The sequence below is a fragment of the Alligator mississippiensis genome, chromosome 2 (assembly GCF_030867095.1).
Source record: "Alligator mississippiensis isolate rAllMis1 chromosome 2, rAllMis1, whole genome shotgun sequence".
NCBI lineage: Eukaryota > Metazoa > Chordata > Crocodylia > Alligatoridae > Alligator > Alligator mississippiensis.
The window spans coordinates 225,418,419-225,430,543 of NC_081825.1; the positions used below are offsets into that span (position 1 = coordinate 225,418,419).

The 12,125-nt window shown below is 42.4% G+C and overlaps 1 protein-coding gene across 8 annotated transcripts in view; it reads left to right on the forward strand.

The window, feature by feature from the left end:
* TSPAN18 (tetraspanin 18) overlaps positions 1-12,125 on the forward strand; it is a 210,595-nt gene that overhangs the window by 191,966 nt on the left and 6,504 nt on the right. For all 8 annotated transcript variants that reach the window (XM_059722773.1, XM_059722772.1, XM_059722774.1 and 5 more), the window contains 2 exons: positions 6,610-6,708; positions 8,338-8,517. In XM_059722773.1, coding sequence (XP_059578756.1) covers positions 6,610-6,708; positions 8,338-8,517 — 279 coding nt within the window. The remainder of the gene's footprint in view (positions 1-6,609; positions 6,709-8,337; positions 8,518-12,125) is intronic.

A 12,125-nucleotide genomic window follows, 5' to 3' on the forward strand; every position in this document is an offset into this window, starting at 1 on the left:
TCACTCACACACACACACACACACTTATGCAGAATTAGATATTGCTCCCCCAGATTTATCTTCACAGGGGACAGATAACTAAATCACTAGTTAGTAGGCTCTGGGGTAAGCAGGAGACAGCTTGTGGAGACTGACTGTACCCAGATCCCGAACACAGTATAGTTTCATAGTTTCATATGGCAAACTAGAAAAGAGGCACCAGCGCCTAGACAAACATATGCGGACCTGATGTTCCTTTTGCTTAAATCACTGTAACTTGATTACCTCCATGGAGTTATTCCTGGTCTGCAGGTGTAAATGTGATGCAGTCCAGCAGCTCTCATGAAGGGCACCGCACTTCAAGTCTGGGCACCACACTTCAAGAGAGATGTGGATAACCTGGAGAGGGTCCAGAGAAGGGCCAAGCCCTACAAGGAGAGACTAGAGAACCTGGACCTTTTCAGCCTCTGCAAGAGAAGGTTGAGAGGCGACCTTGTGGCTGCCTATAAGTTCATCACGGGGGCACAGAAGGGAATTGGTGAGGTTTTATTCACCAAGGCGCCCCCGGGGGTTACAAGAAATAATGGCCACAAGCTAGCAGAGAGCAGATTTAGATTGGACATTAGGAAGAACTTCTTCACAGTTAGAGTGGCCAAGGTCTGGAATGGGCTCCCAAAGGAGGTGGTGCTCTCCCTTACCCTGGGGGTCTTCAAGAGGAGGTTGGATACGCATCTAGCTGGGGTCATCTAGATCCAGCACTCTTTCCTGCCTATGCAGGGGGTCGGACTCAATGATCTATTGAGGTCCCTTCCGACCCTAACATCTATGAATCTATAAGGCAAATGCCCCACTGCCCATATTGTTAGTTCCAAGTGTACAACCAGGTCCTTAGCTGCCCTCTTCCATTTACTGGGCCTGTGTAATTCATTAATGTCAGTAGTGGGGGATTACTTCTGCCATGGCTTGCCATTATTTCTGTATCCTTTTTAGGACTTGATCTTTCAAGGCAGCTGTGTCCTCAATGTCCGCTGAAGTCATGGGAAGTTGAAGACATGCTGTAAATTGCAAGAGCAAGTCCTTAGCTGGTTATTTCACAAAGCACTCTCTTCAAATGGGTTTAGGATGTTAAAATTTAAGAGAGAACTCTATATCAAGTCACAAGAGCTAAATGAAACCCCATGTCAGAACAGCCAGCTGATAAGACAAACCTTGTAGAATCCTTTATTTTTTTAAGTTGGACCTCCTTCTTCTGTAGTTTATGAATGAAAGATGTGAAGAATCTTAGAAGCTCTATCATTTTCTATCCACATACACAAAGTCACTGGGAAACAGCCCTGTCCATGCGTGTGAGGTTTCTGATTTTGTTCCTCCCTTGCTCCTTTGGAACAAAGCCTAGGTATTTTGTGTTGTTGTATATTTTAAATAGCCTCAGTTTGTAGCTTAGTCAATATTAGTAACTCATTTTGCTATCGTGTATGGGTTAGCCCAGAGCTGGCTGGCTGGACAGTTTGTCTACCAAAAGGACAAGGTTTGATCTGACTTTGAATCAATATTTAGATGAAGTATATAGATTACCTAGTTGTGCTGAAACACACTTTTTTCTCCTTCCAGACATGAGGGCTATGCAAGATAACTCAGAGATGTAAAGTCAATGAGGTTAAAAAAAAACTGATTGCAGCAACAAGTGATTAAAATGTTACCTGGAAATTTGCATTTTAAAATGCTATCGAGTGAAATTACTCTCCAGGTTTCAGTGTTAAATGCGGATGTGTGCACCTTGCTTCACAGACACTCCTTCATTTGAATGTTACTATTATAGTTGTCCTGCACTACATGGTCATGTTCTCTAGACAGAAGAGATAGAAGTAACAGGTTGCAACTGCTCACTTTCCAGATAGTGCCATACCACATTATCTAGTACAGCATCTAACATACACACTATCTCCCACACCACTCTACAGAGCTAAATAATACAGTTGCAAAGTTTAATAATTAAAAGCAGAGGTAGAAAAAGGAGGTTAAGAGACAGAGACCAGGGGGAAAAAAGAGGTGTTTTCTGATGAGATTAGAAATGAGATGTAGAGTCAGTGATGCAAAGAGAGGGAAGAGGGGTGCTGCAAATGACAGCACAGCAGAGGAAAAGGTCGACTCTGGTGAAAACTGTGTAAAGGAGATAAAGAGGAAATGGAGTGACTGAAGTAAGATGGTAGAGAAACATACTCCATCAGTCCAGCAGGACACAGAGCTGTGTTGAAGTGAACGCTTGAAATGGATGCAATCAGTAATCATACTTGTTCTTCACACCTGTGCAGTTCAGTGTCAAAGGTTCCTCCTAGGGAAGGAGTTTTCTTGAGGTGCAGGGCTCTGCTTCACAGGATGGTGGTTATTTCACTTTGAATTCCTTCTGTAAACAAGATACCAAGGGAGAAACTTAGTCCAAACCAAGGCCAGCTCCTTCTTGGCCCCTCAGAGGCCCAACTGAAAGAAGCACAAAAGGGCTTTTTGTTGTTGGTTTTTTTCTTCTTCTTTGTTTTAAGACAGCCCTTAGTGTGATGGCAAGACTAACTCTTTCACCTGGATTGTCTTCTGGTGAAAGAGTTTCATTCATTCTCTTCAAAATGTCTTTGGGCTTAGTTTTGATGTGTTAGATTAGAACCTATCTGAGAGGATAAGTAAATTCACACATTGGACAGGAAAGAAGCACACCGGAGGGAGCAGGGATGGGAGTCAAGATTACTGGAATTTATTTCCAACTCTACCACCGACCTTCTGAGTGACCTTGGGCAAGTCACATCTGCTCTTGGTGCCTCAGTTACTTCATCTGTAAGGAAAAAGAAATACGATGATTACTTGTCTTTATAAATCACTTAGAGCTTCATAGATGACAAACAGTATGGAAGAAAGACTGCTAGGCTGTCTTTGCAAGGAGCACTTTCTGATTTAGGAATATTAACAGGCTATGGTGACAAGGTTCTCCTTCAGTTGACATGGCTCTGCTTTGTACCAGTATAGGAAAGCCACCTCACTAGTTTTAGCAGTAGCAACACATTTTTGCCAGTGTGACTTTATCTCTAGTTGGGTTTTCTGCTAGCATAGCTATGTCTGTCAGGGATCACACATCTTCACTCCTGTGACTGAGATGTGTAGATTAGCTCCATCATTGAGCCTTACCTCTTGCCCTTTAAGCCATTAATGTCTTCAGCTCCATTATCATTCCTGGTCGCATATTCTTTTTTTCCCTTTCTGTGTGGCGCCTTGCTGACTTTTATCCTGTGTGTGTATGTATTTTCCTTAAAGAAGAAAGCAGCTTGTGCAGCCCAATTTTGACATTTTTTTCTGAACTTCAGATGTTTGGGACATGCTGCAGTTTAACAGCAACAAAGGAGGAATGGTTATTTTTCTGGCAAACAGACCCTTCCAGCTCTGGGCTTTGTTTTAGGCCAAGTCTCGTAAAAATCACACAAACTCCAACCAATTTCCTCTGGGATGGCTGCTGTCAAAATAAAGGTTTCACTTTATATTCAAATGACTCTTTTGTTTTAGACTGGGCCAAAGGCAGCCAGTTGGGATTTTCACTAACCGTAATATTCGTTTCAAAGTCTGCATTTAGGAAATAGACATGCATCAATAAAAAGTCTGTGCTGCTGGCTCTGCAGGGTGGGGATCTGGGTGGGTATATTATGCAAAAGAAGGGCAGGAGTGAAGAATGCCGATCATATGTCTGGGTCCTGTCTAACTCACTGTTCCCTAATGTACTGATCTCTCAGGGTGAAATCCATGTGTTGTCTGACTGATAGCGTTCAGCTTCTCAAATCATATATGCAACTTTGCCTAAGTCCTTTTTCAAAAAATGACTAAGGCACTTCAGAAACTACCTCATTTGAAGTCAGTCGATTTAAACTTTTAAGTCTTTTATGAGTATTTGAAAATGTTACTGTGTGTCAATTTACGTTTTGTAAAAACAGGCCTAAAAACACCTGTAAGGCTAAATAAATGCATAAAATGAGTTTAAAAAAAAAACCAAGGTGGCATTCTGGCCCCTTTGGAAAAAAAAATGGAAGCATTTCCATGGCACAGGGATTACATTTAAAGTTTCCATTAATTCTTGTAACAAAGTTTTAAAGGAACCAATTGATTTTTCAAGAAATATATAAGTCCCTGTGTTGTTTGGAACCCACACATTGCATATTAAGAACCTGAATGTGAAGCTACTTTTTCTGCTATGTTTAATAGTATGCATTATTAGTAGTTTCATATCAGAAATGTATTTGGCACTGCAGAATTCACTAAAAAAAAAATTATTGCTTTCCCAAAGAGCTTACGGTCTTGAAGATTGCCATCTAGCAATATACAACTTGGAGTAGATTGTATACCCGGTTGAGTCCTGTGGACTTCAGTAGTGCTCTGCGCTAGTGCAGATGTCTGGATTAGAATTCAGGTCTGAGATTTTAGAGAAAGACACTTATTGGTGCGAACCACTATTCCAGGTTTAGGTGGCTTAGTTTAAGCCATCTAAACTTGAATCAGGTGTAGCATGTGCAGGTATTTTCCACTTGCCAGGAGTGGTATGGACAGCAAGAGGTAAGGCCAAAAGCAGGGAGTAGGAGAAGGGGAGGGGGATTTAATAGACGGGCCTGATTCTGGAGAAGATTTGCAGTAGTTCCACGAACGTAAGTGGAGAAGGATACTGATGTAAGTCAGAAGACAATTATGCCCTGGACAATTTCTCTTTAAATAGATTCATAGATTCATAGATGTTAGGGTCGGAAGGGACCTCAATAGATCATCGAGTCCGACCCCCTGCATAGGCAGGAAAGTGTGCTGGGTTTAGATGACCCCAGCTAGATGCCTATCTAACCTCCTCTTGAAGATCCCCAGGGTAGGGGAGAGCACCATCTCCCTTGGGAGCCCATTCCAGACCTTGGCCACTCTAACTGTGAAGAAGTTCTTCCTAATGTCTAGTCTAAATCTGCTCTCTGCTAGCTTGTGGCCATTATTTCTTGTAACCCCTGGGGGCGCCTTGGTGAATAAAACCTCACCAATTCCCTTCTGTGCCCCCGTGATGAACTTATAGGCAGCCACAAGGTCGCCTCTCAACCTTCTCTTGCGGAGGCTGAAGAGGTCCAGGTGCCCCAGTCTCTCCTCATAGGGCTTGGCCTGCAAGCCCTCAACCATATGAGTGGCCCTTCTCTGGACCCTCTCCAGGTTATCCACATCCCTCTTGAAGTGTGGCACCCAAAACTGCACACAGTATTCCAACTGCGGTCTGACCAGTGCCCAATGGAGGGAATTATCACCTCTTTGGTTCTGTTAGTCATGCATCTGCTGGTGCACGATAAAGTGCCATTAGCTTTTCTGATGGCTTTGTCACACTGCCGACTCATGTTCATCTTGGAGTCCACTAGGACTCCAAGATCCCTTTCCGCTTCTGTGCCACCAAGCAGGTCATTCCCTAGGCAGTAGGTATGCTGGACATTTTTCCTCCCTAGGTGCAGCACTTTGCATTTCTCCTTGTTGAATTGCATTCTGTTGTTTTCCGCCCATATGTCCAACCTGTCCAGGTCTGCTTGTAGCTGTTCCCTGCCCTCCGGCGTGTCCACTTCTCCCCACAGTTTTGTGTCATTCGCAAACTTGAACAGAGTACACTTCACTCCCTCGTCCAAGTCGCCAATAGGCCCTTATGAAAAAATAAATAAAAGTAAATATTAGCTTTACACTACCTACATATACCTTAATCTTGGATTTTTTTAGTGATTTTTAATCAGTGGTTTTAATACACAAGTTGCATTCAGCTTGGATATGGTTAAAGTAGAGGTCAGTGTATTTGAGATATCAATATTCCATCTATACGTTATAAAGACATCACTACTTACCTTGAAACTAAAGCTGCAAGGAATGAGGAGGCAAAACTCAGCAAGGTTTTACTGGCTGCAGTTACACAATGAATAAAGGAGGGTTTCATTTAGCATTCTCACATATAAATCAGTATTTGCAGTCACAAAGCTCCGCTTCCCTGCCCCACACACCCAGTCAGAGTGAGTATCATGCTCCTTGGTTTCCAAAGTTTTCGTACAGCATACACATGCTGACACCTAACTCCTGCACGCGTAATGAGCTTTCCAGTTTAAATGCTTGAAGAACCCAAACTAGCCTCTATTGAAGTCAATGAAAAGAGCCTAGTTTATTTCATGGGACATCAGATTAGGTGTTAAAATTTGCAGGATACATCTGTATGCCTACTTACAGTTGTGGTTTGGATTAAAGCTCAAATTTTTTATAAACTAATCCTGCAAGAACTTCTTGGAGTAGCTGAGCATCCTCAGTTCTCACTGAAATCCATGGGAGTTGAGGGTGCTTAGCACTTTCCAGGAGGTGCTAAGTAGAAGATCTCAGAGGATCAGTCCATTAGTTTCTTGCAGGAGGGCGGATTCAGTGCGTGTCCTTGAAGGATGCGGAACTGATATTCTGGGAACTTACCAAAACTTGACCATCTTTGGAGTTTTCTTCTCCGGGGGATAACTGCATAGAAACTTGTTTCTACAGCTAGATTGGTAATATAGGAATGGGTACAACAAGAATGATGGTGCTGGCAATCATCTTCTCTTTTTCTACTAATTTTCTATATTTCAGCTGACCAGAGAGTTCTTCACCAAGGAGCTAAAGAAACACTATCAAGGGAATAATGAGACTGATGTCTTTTCCTCCACTTGGAACTCAGTTATGATCACAGTAAGTCAGTGTGTGCTCCTGAGCATTTTAGTAGCTTAGAAAAGGATTGTCCCAGAGCTGCCACTTACACTCCCATGAGGTAAAACACTATGCAGCATACAAGCCATCTTGGATTGTATTGATCAATTAGGAGTTAAATTACATTCCTGCTGGCAGCACGCACCTTGCTGAAAGTGATGCATTATTTGAGTTGCCAGTGGTCCCAAAAGAACATATCATCAGAGTCAGTTAGTTAGCTTGATGGTGAGAGCCTTCATTATTGCTCCCAAGAATACCGTTTCAAATCCTTGGTAGGTCATCAGTGATCAAAAGTTGTTTCTACCCACTGGCTTTTTCATGGCCTCTGTGAGATTGGTTGAGGGGTAAGAGTTTAGTGCAAAAATATTCACTCACATAATTTACTTCATTATTATAATCCTAAAGAAGGAGGTCAAAGATTGATTGTGCTGTCAAGTCTGAATTTTCTTCTCATGCTCTTCTCCAGGAGCAGGAAGGAAAGGCGGTGTGCTTTGGAAACTCTACTGTAGTGCAGGGCATGCTATGCATATTCTGTGGATAAATACAGGTCATCATTTTCCATAGTTGCCAATCCAGTTTTACAGTTTAAAAAAAGTCTTGCCTCTATTGCCGATTCAGGAACTGAGTAAAGAAGTTTTCATTTTATGCATGAAATATTTAAAATTTTTGATGACTGAATAAGAGCATCACTTGAGTGCTTGTAGGTGACCTTCAGTGAACCATCTAGTGCATAAGAGTTGACATGGGAAATAGAACATCCTGGGCATCAACCGTAGGGAGGGTGAGAAATAAAGGGTCTAAATTTTCTGTAGATTTAGGGTGTGATCTTGATCAGGGCAGTTGGGTTATGATCCAAAATGCATAGAAGTCAGTTAAAAAGATTCCATTAGATATTTCTGTGCCTCAGGATCCCTATCTATAAAATGGGGATAACAATACTTTTGTAATCTACTTTGAAATAAAATATACAAACACAGCCTACTTCCTTGGTTGGTTTCTTGGCAGTGGCATTGCCTTTCTCTACCACAACTAGATTCCCTCCTCCCACAAAATCATGAGTTTGAAGGCCTCAGTGGCGTGGGTCCTATGTACCTAAAGGACCATCTTTTCCCTTTTGCCCCATTGTAGTCCTTAAAGTCACCCAAGAACTGCCTCCTACAAGTATTATAAATGCACTAAGTTTGCTGTCCAAAACATGTGGGAGGTTATTCTCAGTAGTCACTCCTTGGGTCTAGAATTTCCTCCCCCTTGAAGCCTGCCTGAGCTTTCACATCTTCTGGAAATGCTCTATAGTTTAAGATCTTTCTGCTTGGGTCAGGGTGTAGCAGTCAATGCTAATTTGACATATTGTTTGGGAGGGGGTCTCTGGTCAGGATATTTTAATGGTCTATTCTATTGGCATTTCTAGGTTATTTTGTTTCTCCTGCTTTGTTCTCTTGCTCACTTGTTTTATAAATTATTTTGTTCTCTTCTGAAAGCCACCTTGAGCTTTTGTTGGGAAAGGTGGCTTATAAATCCTATGAATAAGTAAATATGTAAATAAAGATACTGGTGATGTCTCCTCTCAGCATGTAACCAATTTGTTTCTCTTTTCCATGCAATGCTTCCTAGTTTGGCTGTTGCGGAGTGAATGGGCCAGAAGATTTTCAAATGGCTTCTCATTTCCAGCACCTACATTCAGGTGATGCCATACCAGAAGCATGTTGCCGGCGAGCACTCCAGACCCGGGATGGACCATTCATTAAGAAGGAAGACTGCCTCCAAGGATTGGAAATGTACCAGAACCGACAGGTAAGGGAGTTAATCTTGTGGCTCAAAGGAGCTTCCCCATGACTCTACTACATGAGGCGGAGCATGATTGGAAGTGACAGTTCTCATCTATCCCTGCCATCATGGCCATGATGCAGATAGCAAGTGTCTAAACCAAGTATATGCTGTGAGTGTACAGTCTGTGCCTTATTTTAATTGTGTTCCTCCATTCTGTAGGCTTCAAACTCACGACAGGAGCATAGAGGTGTGATATCAATAGTACATGTCCTGGGATGTAATGGATGCATATTCTTAGGGTAAAAAATGACACATTTATTGGTGCATTTCCTCACCTTGAAGCCGCCAAGAACCCTATTCCTGTTCCTTCTCTCTCTGACTTTTTCATCTGCTATCATTGTTCCTGCAGTTTTTATTGTACAGAATGAGAAGATTAATGAAATGCAAAGTAGAATTACTTGTACAGTTATTTGTTTCAATATAAATCTTAAATTTCTACTCTTAAGCATAGTAAAGAATCAGGAATTGCTCCTTTTGCACAGGTGGCAACAAGGCACTAGGAAGTTAGACATATGCCAACTTTGGTCAGTAGTGATAGAACTCCATTACTATTCAGTGGCTGCTAAATGGCCCCAGGATGAAATTACTTTTTTTTCTAGGTGCTGAAGTGTTCCCAGTTACTCAGTATCAACGGTACAAAAAACCACACATCTACAATTACCCCTTACTGTCACTTGTTGGCTTGCTTAACAGAGAAGGGAGCGACTGAATGGGTCTCTTCTCACTGGAAGTGATGGTTCATTCAAGGAAAGAATTAGCCATACGGAGTGATACTAGGGAAGCATGCAAGAGCAGGGCCTTTGTCCACATTGCTCTGCCCTTACTTCCTTGGCTCTAGGGATAAGCAGAGCATTTCAGTCACTATGACTCAGTCCACCACTTTTTTTACCAGCATTAAGCTTTAACAAGGACATTTGAGACATTATCACCTTCTATTTTGACTATGTGCTGAACTAGCCTTTTTCGTTAGGTGAATCTACACACTTCCCCTAGCAGCATTGTTCTCCCTTTACTTACCCAAAGCCCAGATACTTCCATTAACACATTGTTCTGTGGTTTGCTCTTTATTATTTTCATCCACTATTTGTAAGACCTCTATACTGTATACACTGTCTGTACACTGACTTCTCATTTCCCCTTTGTGCGCAGCAATAGTTCCATTTCCAGTACTTGACAGCAGATTGTGAAAGAAAGATGATGAGTTTAGAAACTGTGTATAAGCTGTTCCCTAGTCTGGGGGCCGGAAAATATTGGCAGGGGTGCTTTGGGTGAGAGATCATAGCAGACGCTGCAGAACTGCTTCTGCCAGGTCTAATTGGCACACACAGGAAAAGGAAGCAGAGAGAGAATGAGACAGAGGCAACAAACTGAAAAACAGGGCAAATGATGACAATAAAATTGTCTCTTTTCCCACTGTTGCCTTTCTGTTTAAGGGGCATCACCATGGCATATCAGGTGCATGAGTTCCTTTCTCAGTCCTATGGAAAAGTAGATCTTTATTGCTCTTGGTGTTACTGCAGCAGGATGACTGGAAAAACAGTACTAGAAAAAAAAATTAAGGAATAGCTCATTCTGGTGTTTCTTTAAAGAGAGTGGAAAGCTTGTTGAATGTTGATTGCTCTCAGATAGTCTTGAACCAAAGTCAAGATCTTGGAGAACAAAGCTACCTAGAGCTGCCATAGTTGATACTGGCTTCCATGCTTAGCCTGGTGTGACTGCATGCACCAAAGACAGGTCAGAGGCAGCTAGGACAGACTCTCAGTAGGACTGAAATTGGAGTTTTGTTTAATAAATATCAAAGGTTTCATCTCTTGGTTCTGCAAAACTGGAAATCAAGCAAGAGCAGACTTCCTCCTGGTCTGTTTGTCTGCACAAAAAGCCAGCATCAGTAACTCAGTCACTTCCCCAATGGCCCAGCTGCCACCAGTTTACTAGTGTGAGTATTAGTACAACCCAGAGTGAAGATATACAGTACAATGGTAAAAATGCTTAAGCACCATCTATACAAGCACTTGTGCTGCTGATAGAATCGTTACAAATGCACAGCTGTTGCTGATAAGTTATTTCTAATTTTTTGAGGTGCACCATTTGGGTGCATCCCCACAAGTGCGCACATGCAGTTTGCAGCATGTCAAAGCCATTTGAGGTACTGCAAACTGCTCACAGTGCATGTGTACCCATTCGCCATGCTGTTAATTTACAGCACAGCAGGGTTTTTTTGACACTGGGAGATCCCGGTGTCAAAAAAACCTGCTGCTAAAAATAGCAAAGTGGCGCATGCGGCAGCAGTGTGTGCCACCAGAAACTGAGACTGGTCATCCAGAGCCACGTTCTGGATGCTGGCCAGACTCCAAGCAGCCAGCTCAGTGCTGCTGCTGCCTTGGGAGGCCCCTAGGATGCCAGGTGAAGGTGCTGGCCCTAGCCTCCTCTGCCCCACTTCGGTCACTTTGTCGTGTGCCAGAACACGTGTACAGGGGCATGCCCAGGGAGAAATAGCAATGTTGCATAAATATGTGTTGATGCTAATTGTCCCATGAGAAAAGCATGCCCCTTCACGTGTGTGCTCGTGGGGATGTGTCCTTTGACTCTATACCAATAAACATCTGCTGTTTATAGAACACCATCCAAAGACCAGGAGGAGGGAGTGGGTCAGTGGTTCCCTGGCAGTGTCTTGTGCTGCTGCTTGGTAGGGGGTTCAACCTGAAGATTGCAGAACTGTTTTTGTGGACAATGTATGAAGCACCACTGAAGATTCTGGGAAAAGAAACAGCAGGTGGAAGCAAAGGTGCTATAGCATAAGGGCCTTGAGAATAGAGAATATTTTGGCAAGAGAATAATAGCAACCTTTCCTTTCCATCTTTAGTAGGGATAATATGCTGGTCCCTTCAGTGAACACCACCAAGAGTAATTTGTTGATTGAAATGATGTTGTCTGTCCCCTACTCTTTAGCCAAAGGGCACGTCAACTCCAGATGACTCCCAGATGTTATTATTATAATAATATTCTTGTTATTTTGGGGTGCTTGTTTAATATCAGAATCACTGTCATGTTCAGTAAAGGGCCACATATTTTTTCCTTTGCTAAATGAAAAGAACTAGATGATTAAAACCCAAGTTTTAGGGATGGCAAAGAGAGGAGATGTGTGTCTGTGCACATTTGGGAGGACTGGGATTACAATATACGTGCCTAAGCTGCTTTCTTTCTCTCCCTCCGCTACACCCCTGGGAAATACTCAGTAGGAGGCATGTACTTACATACTGAACAGACTCTGTTTCTTTTCACATAATCCATTTGCAAAAATTTGCCATTAGGTTGAAGAATTTTAGCACTAGGACAACTCAGATTTGTATAAGCTGGTGATTCCCAAAAGAGTTCAAATCACTGTTCTCTGTACAGGGACTTTTTAAGGAGTTCCCAGGTTATTAATAATGTGACTAATAATTAATGTTGATAATCCTAAATGACTTTAAGGAGGATGATGGTAATATCTATTTTGCAGTTTAGTGATCCCGTTTATCCAAGGGTGCTAAGGCTGCTGCTAGCAAGCATTAATTAAGTCTTCAGCCCCCGGG